The 13,721-nt window shown below is 40.9% G+C and overlaps 1 protein-coding gene across 2 annotated transcripts in view; it reads left to right on the forward strand.

The window, feature by feature from the left end:
• The window catches only part of FERRY3 (FERRY endosomal RAB5 effector complex subunit 3), a 66,551-nt gene extending 55,786 nt beyond the window's left edge, over positions 1 to 10,765 (forward strand). For both annotated transcript variants that reach the window (XM_079775931.1, XM_079775933.1), the window contains 3 exons: positions 6,493 to 6,550; positions 7,120 to 7,187; positions 7,783 to 10,765. In XM_079775931.1, coding sequence (XP_079632057.1) covers positions 6,493 to 6,550; positions 7,120 to 7,187; positions 7,783 to 7,875 — 219 coding nt within the window. In that variant the 3' untranslated portion in view covers positions 7,876 to 10,765. The remainder of the gene's footprint in view (positions 1 to 6,492; positions 6,551 to 7,119; positions 7,188 to 7,782) is intronic.
• Positions 10,766 to 13,721: the final 2,956 nt, after the last annotated feature.

The raw sequence follows: 13,721 nt of genomic DNA on the forward strand, positions 1-13,721 counted from the left end.
CTTTTGAGACAACGCATTTGCTATGAAAGGACTGGGGGACTCCGGCAGCAGGCAAGCGGTGTGGCTGGACCCGCCTAGGCTTGATTTCAGAGAGGAAGGGATAAGGTGAGAGAGAGAAACATCAATGATGAGAGAGAGTCATTGATCTGCCTCCTGTACACCCCCTACTGAGGATTGAGCCTGCAACCCTGCATGTGCCCCAACCGGGAATTGAACTGTGTGACCTCCTGGTTCATAGGTGCTCAACCACTGAGCCACACCAGGAGGGCAAGGGTAGTGTTTTCAACCACTAGTATTGGAAGAATTGGATATTCATATGGGAAAGATAAGCTTGAATTTTACCTCACATCATACATACAAATTAACTTCAAAGGGATCCTAGACCTAAACCAAAAAAGCTAATACTATAAAACTTCTAGAGGAAAGCATAAAAGAAAACCTTGATGACATCAGGTTAAGCAAAGATTTGTTAGGACACACACACACAAAAGCCATAAAAGGAAAACTTAATAAATCATAATTAAAATATAAAACCTTTTTCATCAGAAGATACTATTAAGAAAATGAAAATGCACGTCTCAGACTGTCCCATGGCCTTGGATGATTCACTGTACCTTTCTCGGTGTCTTTTTTTTTAAATAAAGGTTTCTTGTGAAATATAAATTATATACATTGTAAAATTCCATGAAAACATAAGACTTATTATTGTAGTTTTAAGAACTACCAGTATTTCCTCTTAGCTGTAGGTAGATATTTCTTAGTCACCTTGCTCTCTCTGTACATTATTTTTTTTAACTGGGGAGGAACAAGTCAAAATACAAAAACTTGTCACTGTGCATGTGTGTACTCCGATAAGGCACCATTCCTTTTTGTGAACTTTGAATTGGAGAAGTATTGTAAATATAATGTAAATATCAGAAAATTTCACTAGTCATTTTCATAAGCTTCCAGAACTTTGGAAAAGAGGATTCTGTATGTTTTAGCCCTCTCAATAACTAGACCCCTTTTTACTTACCATTTTTAAAGTATCTTGGACACAAAAATAGTTTCCTATCAAAGTCTTTCTGTAAAGAAAATTGCTTTCTTTTTAGATTTCCATAAATGAAACAGTGATTCGCTCAACCTAAGTTTCTGAGCATCTATTTGTTCAGTATTATAGAAGTATTGTAAAGGTAACAAAGATGACTAAAAAATGGTTCACATAACTTAAGAAAACATAAATCCCACCTCCCTACCTATTTCTCCTCCACACACACCCCTCCAAAAAAGACAGAGTAAAATGTGATTGTTGAGATAAAAGAAAAATCCGACACCATTCATAGCTGGGGAAATACTTTATGAAGGAGGAGGAAGTTAAGCTGGACATTGGAGAATGAAGATCAGATTTCAACAGATGGAAATAACAGGAAGGGCATTCTAGGTGGAAGAAGTGCTTGCAGCAGAGTGTGAGGAGGTGGGCGACAGCATTACAGATTATATTCAGGCAAAGGTGGGCAGATGTGCATGAGTGAACCCGTTTTTAAATTTAAAAGTCTAGAAGCTGCGGTAGTTTTGGTCCTAATGTAAATAGCCTTGAATACTAAAATAAAGTCTTAGATACTATTCATGAGACAATAGGAGGCAATTATAAGTTATTAAACAGGAATATAATATGATCACAAATGTACTTAAATTAGCCAAATCAGTGTTTTGAAGGGGGGTTGGAGTCCAGGAAACCAGGTAGGGAGTCATAGCAGTAAGTAGGCATGAGGTCCAAAGACCTTGAGAGTTTGGTCAAGAACTAGGATAATTGAGGGACACATCAGCCCCCAAGAGGGGTTGGCAAGTTTCATGAAAAAAGCAAGTGGCCATTAATGGGAATTATGCCAGAAAGGTCAATCAGAATAAGACTGAGAAAAGTTTTGGTAATAATAATTGAATTACAACTCAACATCTAAAGTAAAGATCCATGAGTCCATACTGAGTAAACATGATTGGTTAAAAAAAAAGGGGGGAGGGGGGAAGGGAAAAAGGAAAGGGGTGGGAGGAAGGAAGGAGAGGGTAAAGGAGGGAAGGGGAGAAGAGTAAATAAATCTCCCATGCAGAAGTCCAAATAATTTATGTACATACTCCATCCTTAAGGAGGGGCACAAAAATATCTTCACCTTTTAAGTGTGTGCTGCACACAGTGGATGACTTCTTTCCAAAGAGTCCAGTGTGGAAAGTTCGGGGGAAGGGATAAATTTACTATGGAGAAACATAAAAAACACTACTTGCACCAGGTGATCCAGGTCAATATCAACAGTCATAAATCATGTTGACAGTATGTACCCTTGTTATGCGATGAAAATGACTACTTTAGCACTTCTTACCAAAAGCCATAGCTCAAATCTAATAATCACAAAACTACCAGACAAATTCCAAGATAAGGCATCCTACAAAATCTTTGACCAGTTTTCCTCAAAGCTCATCAAAAACAAGGAAAGTGAGAAACTCACAGGCAGGGGAAGCCTAAGGTGACATAATGACCCAATATAGTATCCTGGATGTGATCCTGGAACAGAAAAAGTCATTAGGTAAAAAGGCAGGAAATCTGCATAAACTGTGGATTTTAGTTAATAGTAATGTATAATATAGTAATGTAGCGATAGTGTGTTGTTTTTTTTTTGGGGGGGGGGGTGTTATAGAATGATTTCTTTATTGTACCACTGCATTTACAAAGAAAACAGACAATGCACTCAGAATAAAAATGTATTTGGGGTTTTGTTTTTATTGGCAATGACTAGAAACCCTTTAGTGAGATCATGACAATATGACAATATGATTATATTCAGTAAAGAAACATGGGGCAATTGCAAGATCAAATTCTACAGCTGCTTCTTTCTATGGCTTTCAATTCATCTGGCTCCTGAAATGATGGGGAAACAGACTTTATTTGTTGGAAAACATTTCCTAAATGAAGTTATAGGTTCTTTTTTTTCTTTTTTTCATGTCAGTTGCTAAAATGAGGGCTTCTATTTGTGTGTGTATATGTTGATTATTTCACTTTAATATCATGACCAGAATTTCTGTAATTTCATAAACTACTAGAGGCCTGGTGCATGAAATTCGTGCACTGGCGGGGGGGGGGGGGTGTCCCTCAGCCCAGCCTGCCCCCTCTCACAGACTGGGAGCCCTCAGGGGATGTCCTACTGACGGCTTAGGCCTGTTCCCCATGAGGAACGGGCCTAAGCCACAGTCTGGCCTCCCTCTGCTGGAGGCTGATCAGGAGAAGGCACCAGCCCCATCACCCTGCTGCTGCCACTGTCACAGCTGCCAAGGTGTTTTCATCAACATGGACTCCAGTCCCTTCACCATGAAAAAATGACAACTTTCTTTAGGCATTTTCAAGATGTGTCTTTCATAGGATATGACATTTCTTTCTTTCTTTCTTTCTTTTTCTTTTTTTTCCTCTCACCTGAGGATATGTTTCCATTGATTTTTAGAGAGCTTGGAAGAGAGAGGGAAAGACAGAGAGAAACATCAATGTGATAAGGACACTTCGATTGGTTGCCTCCTGCATAAGCCCTGACCTGGGCCCGGGCCAGGGCGGAGCCTGCAACCTAGGTACATGACCTTGATCAGAATTAAACCCAGACCCTGCAGTCGGCAGGCCGAGGCTCTATCCACTGAGCCAAACCGGCTAGGGCAGGATATGACATTTCTTAGCCCCTCCAGCAGCGGACCTTAGTTTTTTCCTCCAGGAGTGAGGTGGAAAAACCCTAGATCACCTTCTTGGATTCTTATTACTCAGGTTACCAAGAACACTGAGTGGCAGCTTACAGGGAGCTTAGCCAATGAGCAGTCTTATTACCCAAGTTACCAAGAACACTGAGTGGCAGCTTACAGGGAGCTTAGCCCATGCACAGAGGACCCCCTGCATTGACTGCTGGGATGGGAGTGTACCCCAAGCCCCACGGAGCCCAGCGGCCCTTTGTTCTGTCTGTTGGGCTTCTGTCCGCTGGACCATTGGCATGCCCCGAGCCATGTGGCAGGAGCTGCCTAGAGAACACCCCAGCCCAGCAGCCCTGCATTCTATCTGCTGGGCTTCTGTCCACTGGGCTTATGTCTGGTGGGCTGGAGGCATACCCTGAGCCGCATGGCGGTGGCCACTGGGTGCATGCCCCCAGCCCAGCGGCCCGGCGTTCTGTCCGCTGGGCTGGGGGTGTGCCCTGAGCTGCGTGGCAGCCGCTGGCAGCCCCATGTTGTGTCCGCTGGGCCGGGGGCATGCCCCGGGCCATCGCCCTGGCCCAGCAGCCCCACATGTGTCTACAGCCCTCCGCGGCCTCGGTGCTATGGGCGCTGCCATCTTTGTCATGGAGTGATGGTTAATTTGCATATTACCCTTTTATTAGATAGGATTATTTCACAGTGTAGAAAAGAATTCAGTTGTAGTAACCCATGTATATGTATCTATAGTGTCCCAAAAATATATACACATATTTTGAATAATTATAAAGGCAGCATTTATTAAAATACATTTCGTTTTCAAAATTGAGCTTTCAGCTGTTAAAGTGTGTATACATTTTTTGGGACATCTTGTCCCATAAACCCAAAGTGAATTATAATTGCTAAAGAATTTTTCCTGCAGTTTTTTGGTATAATCTGTTCTCTTTATTCTTGATAGGTAGCTAAACGGCCTCACTCTTAGTAATATATTAGTTAATAGTAATGAGTGTGGGAGTTAATAGTAGGGGAAACTGGGTGTGAGAGTATAGGGAAATTCTCTGTACCATTTTTATAATTTTTTTGTAAACCTAAAACTTTCAAAAAATAAAGTCTCATTTTAAAAAACTATCAGGGTAATGCCATTTTGGATCTATTAAATTAGTAATAATATCAAATAATATTTTAAGTAATATTTAAATATCCAGGTGCTAGTGAACATATGGTGAAATTGGATGGTGCATACATTGCTAATAGCTAATGTAAATTAATATAACTTTTAGGGGAAGGACCTAAATTTTATAAGTATACCAAGAATTTATTAAAAAACAAGATATAGAGCCCTAGCCAGACAGCTCAGTTGATTAGAACATAGTCCCAATACACTAAGGTTTTGGGTTTGATCCCTGGTCAGGGCACATACAAGAATCAAATAATGAATCTATACTAATAAAAGAGTAATATGCTCATTAGACCAGGAGACCTTCCAGACATCCTTCCGGACAAAGCCATGGTGGCGGGGCCAAGGCTGAGGCCATTAGGGGTGACCAGGCCAGCAAGGGGGGGCAGTTGGGGGCGAGCAGGCTGTCAGGCAGAGTGGTTAGGGATGATCAGGCAGGCAGGCAGGTGAGCTGTTAGGAGCTAGTGGTTCCGGATTGCGAGAGGGATGTCCAACTGCCGGTTTAGGCAGTCGGCCATCCACTGAGGGGTCCCAGATTGGAGAGGTTGCAGGCCAAGCTGAGGGACAATCCCCCCCACATTCACAAATTTTGTGCACCAGGCCACTAGTCCTATATAATCCTATATAATAAAAGCCTAATATGCTAAGTATCTGGTCGTCTGGTTGGCCATTCAACCAATCAAAATGTAATATGCTAATGATATGCTAAGGCCGCTCAACCGCTCACTATGATGTGCACTGACCACCAGGGGGCAGAGAGTTGACCAGTTGCTATATGACATGCACTGACCACCAGAGGGAAGATGCTCCGACCAGTAGGTTTGCTTGTTGCTGGGGTTGGGCTGATCAGGATGGGCCGAACACACCCTGGAGCCCTCCCGTGGTCCCTCCCCAGCTGCCAACCTCCTGTGTCCCTCCCCAGCCCCAGTCATGCACCGGTGGGGTCCCTCAGCCTGGCCTGAGACCTCTAGCAGTCCGGGACCCCTTAGGGGACGTCAGAGAGCCGGTTTCAGCCCGATCCCGCAGGCCAGGCTGAGGGACCCCACTGGTGCATGAATTCGTGCATTGGGTCTCTAGTATATGAATAAGTGGAACAATAAGTCTCTCTGTCTCCCCCTTTCTCTCTCTTCTCAAGTCAATCAATAAATTTTTAAAAAATACAGATAGATAAATAGATATAATTATATATACTCACACATATGCATAAATACATTGACTGCAATGTTACTTAAAAATGTAAATCTAGCTATAAGGGGCTGTTTAAATAAATTATGATACATTAGTTCAATAAAACAACAGTTTTTAAATTGTGTTCTGAAGATTTCTCCAGAATCCTAGCCCTTTCTGTTTGGGGCGGGGGGGGGGGGGGGGCGGCGGTCAGCAAGATATTTATTAGTTTTAGTTCCTAATGCAATAAATACATATAGTACGTATAGTATGTACGTATAGTACAGCGAATGGAAGAAGTCATGTGCCTAAAACACACACACACACAGAAGTCCAGCTGAAATTAACTAATAGTTACCTGAATTTGTTCACAAACTGGATGAGCAACATTATAGATAAATTAATATCTGAGTATGTATTTTTTAGAGCTCTTTAGAAACAAGATTTGTTTCTGTTTCTAGGAAATGACTATACCATGGTGCTTAAGGAGAGCAGAACTTGTGTTTAAGTGTGTCAAAGGTAAGCATAACTTTGTATTTAACAACTACCTATATTTCTTTCTCCCAAATACTCAAAATAGGGTAACCCAGGAGAAAAAATGTAAATGTTACTCATCATCAGGTGCCTCAGTTAAATGGTTTATCAAGCAAATATTTCATAGCAGACATTTTTTACTTATCCTTTCCTAGACACAAAGATTCAGCCCTCTTCAAATACAAGATATTTTGATATTATTTATATTTTGCTCTGATTATAGCTTGTTCTTTATTGTCTTTTATTCTTTGAAAAAATAGAGCCATATGTTTAGCCTTCGCTAACCTGTTTTACCTTTATTGTATGGAGACTGAATAGTACTTGAGAAATCATAAGTAAGTGTGTTGACAAAGCGACGTTAAACATGTCTGGCATGGCGAATTCAGGTTGCAGATGTTTATCTGCCCTGTAGGCTGAGCCTCTCTTACAGTAAATGATTACCTAAAAAGTCAAGACATGAAGCCCCACAATGAAAATTCAGTTTATTTCCATAAAGGGCTGGGTAGGCTTGAAGCCGAACTCATAATTCAGCAAAGTCTATTGTTCTGTTTTAGGTTTCATGATGGAAATGGCTTCATGGGATGGAGGAATTTCTAGGACAGTGCAATTTCTGGTTCCACAGGTGTGTTATCTTACTATATCTCACCCCAATTTAATCTCTGTTACAGTATTTTTCCCAGATATAGTGAGCATACTGCCCTAACTCAATATAACATAACAAAATGCTAACAGCTTCCTCTTTTTTAAGTGTTTGGATGCCATAAAGGCAGTTAGTTTATTGTCAATGATGTTAGCATCTACCACTCAGGGGATCTTTTTATTTAACCCCAAAACTAAACTTAACTCACTTACCCTTTTCCCCCACATATATGTTATATAGATTTTGAAGAGCTCATAGATAAGGGCAACAGCAGAGAGTGGCTCTGTATTCTGTATGGCCCTTAGCGAATCAGTGGCACTTTTATAGTTGATTACACTAGTGTTATCTAGGGTCTTCCTGGTGATCAGACCTTATTTGATAGGAACAACATACATTCTCAGAGGATGGAGCGAGGAAAACACCCCAGTCCTTAGCTGCGCAGTTAAATCAGTCATGAAAGATAATTTTTACATATTGCACTCCATGTCTAGAACTAGTTCCATAATTTAAAATATTTTAAATGTTTAAAAAATCAGTTATGATTTAACAAATACAAACTTTTTTTAACCTCTTACAGAGTATTTCTGAAGAAATGTTTTACCAACTTAGTAACATGCTTCCCCAGATCTTCCGAGTATCATCAACACTTACTCTGACATCCAAGCACTAAACCCTTATATCACCTTGCTGGCAGAAGAGGATTGTTAAACTCTCCAGGAACTTGAGCTCTGCTGGGATTCTGTCAAGCAAAGATGCCCAGAAAGAGAACTTGCGACCCAAGCCACAAATCAAATCATGATAGATGTCTGTTAAACATTCCAAAGACTCATCTACCGTACAGGCTGATGATCAGCCCCTGATGTATACATTTATTGTTAAAGTCTCTATGAAAAAAAATGTCTTTCCCTATTGTCATATCCTATCTGTGAATATTAGTAGTTTTAAACTTCCTACAGGGTTATATCTCATGCAAGGACACTTGATGTAGGAGAGTGTTCACTGCATTTTCATAAAGACATTTGTCTTTTCCCAAAGGTATGAATCATATCAGGTACAAGACTTAATTAAGCATGCAAATAAAATCTTTCCTCTATCTTATTTGCCAAGTGAAAATTAAAAAGCACTGAAATATACATTGCACGTTTGGATGTCTTGTGAAAATCTTTTTTTGTAGAAACACAATATCTGAGACATATACTTTTTAAAATTCTTCTATTTCAAAAACTTGTTTTTAATGTACTCTTACTAAGGTTTTATAAGTTCATAGTCAGAAAAATATATTGGATTCTTTTCCTCTGTCTCATCTTCCTTATGTGACTTGCCCTTGTCTGTTAATAACATTTCGTGGGCTGGGAAAATAGTGTGCTTATTTGCAAGCCCAGTGGAAAGTTAGTCTAAACCAGCACCTGGCAGTATTGTAGTGCCCATCAGTACTGTGACAGTCAGACAATGAGGATCATTTTTATTTCTCCATCCTGTTGTCTGCATTCTCAGCTTCTTTAATCATTCTTCTACTTGCAGTTTTTTGCTGATAACAATGTCCCCATTTCTGTCTCTGCTCTGTTTCCTCTCCTTTTCCATTGTTTTTCTTTGTAGAAATACTTTTTCAAGTGCTGCATATCGCTCATGTATCCCATCTGTAACATTTGCAATGAGTACTGATCACATTGACTAAAGGCATTTACAAAAGCAATAGTTTTGTCAAATTCAAACTGTATGGATGTTGTAACTGGCCAATGGAATGATATGGAGGAGCTTTGACATGGTATATTTTTATTCCAAGAGACAAAAAGCACACGATTAGTATGCCTAAATATAATAACTTGGAGAAAATCTTGGCATGCAAAATGCTTCCCCACACCATGGAATGTGTCTTGATTTTCTACTCAAGGAAATGACTGTCCAAGTAACCACACTAAGGAGTTTATCCACTCCAGACTGTGTCCATTACAAACTAACACTTTCCAAATCCTTTTTCAAGGAACCTGGTGATCCCACCAAGAAAAGGGTAGGTAGGTATTCTACCCTTAGAGCAAGAAACTGTCTTCCAGACACTCCTGTTACCATTAAGACAGATTCTAATGCAAAGCACAGTAGACAGAGGTAGAAATTAGGGGTGTGCTCAAGCAGTGTCAGAGACTGTATGAGTTCATAATGTGACAGGTCAGGTTGGAGGTGGGTATAGGAGGGCCAGTCAATAAAAGGCATTCAAAAAGAGGCATTGAGACTGCATAGAATTTCTGTAAGTGTGTAGACAACATCTTAAAGGGTGCATCCAGGGTCAGGGTGTGGGAGTGAGGGTTCATCCGCAGAAACTTGGTGAATGCAGCTGCCCAACCCTTCCTTTGTCTCATCAGGGCTGTTTTATTAAATTATAAAGTGGTAGCTTTCACTCCAGGGCAATTTAAAGTTTCTATTTGGCCTATGAAATGAAGATGAATTTAAGTATTCATTATTCACATGGCAAGATTAGAATAATACTTACGATGTTAAATCACTGATATGAAGACACACCAAACACTAAATTAGCAACATTATATAATGTAAGTTTCTATTCGCATTTAAATAGTGGGGGTTTTAGAGGAAGTCTGGAGTTCTGTATTTGGTCTGGGAAAGATGAGATTATGGCCTTCTGAGTTCTAGAGGGCTGCTTAGAAGGGAGTGGTTCCGGAACTTCATGACTGATGTGAAGAAGGAGCTTTAGTAGGCGGAAACTAGAAGGGCCATTCTAGGTATGAGGAGTAGAAATAGAATGAAGGGAGGCAGTGATAAATGGTCTGATGTTGAGAGAAGCTGACCACAGGAGCCTTTAGGGGGTGGGGTGGAGGGCCTGGGCCTTAGCACTAATAATGGTGAAGTCTCTTAGCGAGCATGAATTTTTCTATTTGTATAAACAATTAAATATTCCCAAAACAATGACAATCGGGTCCTCAAGGCCTTTAAAATATGTTCGGGGAGTCAAGTGGGAGCATTGATCCTGAGGTCTCATTCTGCTGCTCTTTTCCCCCCTCCCCCCATTTCTGTTCTCAAAGCACAAAACCAAGCAAGGCTGTAACCTTGCCATTGATCAAGAAGTGTGGTACCAGCTGTGCTCAGCATGGCACTATGACTGGAATGGAAGAAATGCATGAAAAAGAATTTCCGCAGAAACAACTTGTCTGGGAGTTGGCAGATCTCTGCTATTTTTTGTGTCGCTTCAGTTGGGTCCTGGCTAATTCTCAGAGGAAGAAAAAGATGTTCCACAAAGGAAAGATGAATTTACAGAAACATGCCTGTGCTAGAGGCCCTCAGAATCAGCAGAGCTGTGTTGGAAGAATGGACAAAGATAAAGAGTGAATCCTCAGGGCAATTTTTAGTTTCTAGATGAAAACGATTGCTTTTCTCTTATTTAGTTTTCCCTTTTAAATGAGATTGGACTGCTTTGCTCAAAGGAAATTGTGGCACTGTAAAAATCATTATAATAAAAAATAATTACAACTATTTAAATGAAATACCATGTATTTAGAATCACTTAGATAAATGTTTTTCTATCCTTTAACCATCAAAGAACATTTCCATTATCTACCTCATATTTTCCTGAAATATTTTGAAAAGTTATTAAACAACTGAAACAATTGAACAATCATTTAAGCAATGGTCTGTTTTTTTGTTAAAGACATGTCTGTGGATCTGAGTGATAGATGGTATTAGCAGCAGTACATAGTATCACAGAATTATCATTGTAGGATTCTGGGCAAATTTATAAAAAGAAAACCTTGCCATTTTGTTTAACCTGTGAGGTCTCATCCTAATGAAATGTATTTCTGGAAAGACTTTTAAAACAGCTCAATGACATACTTCAGACACCTTTTAAGGACCATTAGGAACCTCAAGCTGGGGACCACAACTTTAGAAATATTTATGTGAGAGCACATTACGAAGGAAGGGCCAAGATAAGGACAATATAAGTAGCAGGTTGACCCTGAGGGATCCCATTCAATAAATAGCAAGTGTTTGCCAAGTTTCTTCCAAGATTCGGACTCTGGAAACCTATACAAAGGTGATGCTACTTTAGGAACTATTTGATTAAAGAAAGAATACTTGACAAGCTTCTTCTTCGTGATCTGTGTGATGCTGACAATCTCTAATGGCCAGGACAAAATCCCGACAAAAGCAGGGGAATGGATGAATAGCCTTCTGAGGTGCCCTGCAGGACTAAGAGGTACTTGTGATGTCCTCTTTGATATACAAAATTAAAATTATTATAATACACTCCACATCTCTCTTGCTGGTTTTCCCCCCTGTGGGAAAACAGGGTTCCTGATATGTTAAAATCTAAAATATATCAGGCTTTCTGATAGATCCATATCTAAGGCTTGCCAAACTTTACTCTCTATACTAGAGGTCCGGTGCACGAAATTCATGCACAGGTGGGGTCCCTCCACCTGGCCGGCAATCAGGGCAGATCAAGGCCATCTCACCCAGTCCCAATCCCAACCCTGGGAGCTTCCTGATGGCTCTCATCTCACACCTCACTTTCCAGTCCATTCACCAGTGCCTGCAGCAAGCTAACCTATCAGTTGGAGCGTCTGCCCCCTGGTGGTCAGTTCGCATCATAGCAACTGGTTGAGCAGTGAAACTCCCAGTGGAACTCCAGTTGAATGGGGCAATTTGCATATTAGGCTTTTATTATATAGGATAGTCAATCCTCATTAATCATGGACTCTGTACATGCAAATTCCCCTACTTGCTAAAATTTATTTGCAACTACAAAATTACTCAATTAAGTCATTTACAAAAGCACATAGTCATCTACAAAAGCAATAGTTTCATCAAATCCTAGTTGTGTGGATATTGTAACTGGTCCACAGAATGAATTGGAAAACCTTTGACAGCACTTTTGGCATGTGCAGAGGAGTGAAAAAACTGAGTCGCTCAACACACATTCCCAGCTGAGAGGACATAAATAGGTGTCCTCACAGTCTATTTACTGCCACATATTTCACATTATTGTGCTTTTTGGTGATTTTATTTTATTGATTTATTTTTTAAATATATTTTATTGATTTTTTACAGAGAGGAAGGGAGAGGGAGAGGGAGTTAGAAACATCGATGAGAGAGAAACATCAGTCAGCTGCCTCCTGCACACCTCCTACTGGGGATGTGCCCACAACCAAGGTACATGCCCTTGACCAGAATCGAACTTGGGGCCTTTCAGTCTGCAGGCCGATGCTCTATCCACTGAGCCAAACCGGTTAGGGCTGATTTTGTTATTTTAAATGGCCCCCAAGCATAGTGCTGAAGTGCTGTCCAGTGCCCTAAGTGCAAGGAAGGCTGTGAGGTGCCTCATGGCGAAGACATGTGTTAGATCAGCTTGTCCAGGCATGAGTTGTGGTGCTACTCACCAATCTATTAAATAAGGTGTCTTTAAACAGAAACACACATAAAAAAGATTTGAGACAGATTGGCAGGTGAAATGTGATGAGAGGCTTGCAGGAACCTAGCCCTATATTTCTCCTGGGAGTAATGGTTCAGGATTTGCTAATTCAGTGTTCTCAGCACAAAAATCAACTGTGTGTGTGTCTTCTCTCACAGGTGAGAGCACATATATAGCTATCTGGACACATTTGGCACATGGAGAATGAAACCTGGAACACATGACCAGAGAAGCAAACAGGTCCTTCCTGGAGATGGTTAAGAATTAAGCAGAAACTGTGCTGACACAGGTTAGGTCTGACATCTGCAGGGGGAGAATGTATTGGTGGGTCTCTCCCTCCCTCTTTTATTCTCCTACTTTCTATCCTTCCCTCCTTTTTCTTTATAATGAATTCTGGTTTCTTGTTATCAGAAAATCTATGCTCAAAACTCTACTCAGAGCAACAGTATAGCATCAGAGCACAGTCCCTAAAGTTAAACAAACCTGGTTCGAGTGTGGACACCCTGATTTACTCACTGTGGCCTGTCACATTGGGCGTATTACCTAACCCTCATAAGCATGTTTCCTCCTCTGTAAGCTAGGAAAATTAGTAATAGTATCTACCTCACTGAGTAGTTGGAAGGATTAAATAAGAAAGTGCACACTACCTGGCATATAGTCATTCTATAAATATTTGCCACTATCCATTCTCCTTCCTTTCCCTCATTGCTTCCTGTCTCCCCTTCCTTCCTTCCTGTCTGACCTTTCTCTTTCTTTCCTTCCTTCCTTTCACTAGATAGTAAGGACACTACGTTGCTTCAAACACCATGTCCTCAAGGAGTTTACAGCCTGCCTGAGATGGGAAAAGAACACATTGTATAACTCACAGTACCAGCCAGTGTATATGGTAAAGGTGTACAGTCAGTGCATAATAAGGTGTGCATGGATGTGGCAGAAGTCAAAGTGGAAACATGAGCAGGCAGTGGGCCAGGAGGGATGTGAGCCCCTTGAGAGCAGACTGCCGAGCCCTGCCTTTCTCTGGCATTGAGTGGGTACCCTCTGGGAGCCCTTGTCACTCTCAATAGGTCAGGCACTGATCCTCCTGGCAGGCAGGCAGAACG

Source organism: Cnephaeus nilssonii, assembly GCF_951640355.1.
Source record: "Cnephaeus nilssonii genome assembly, chromosome: 6".
Lineage (NCBI taxonomy): Eukaryota > Metazoa > Chordata > Mammalia > Chiroptera > Vespertilionidae > Cnephaeus > Cnephaeus nilssonii.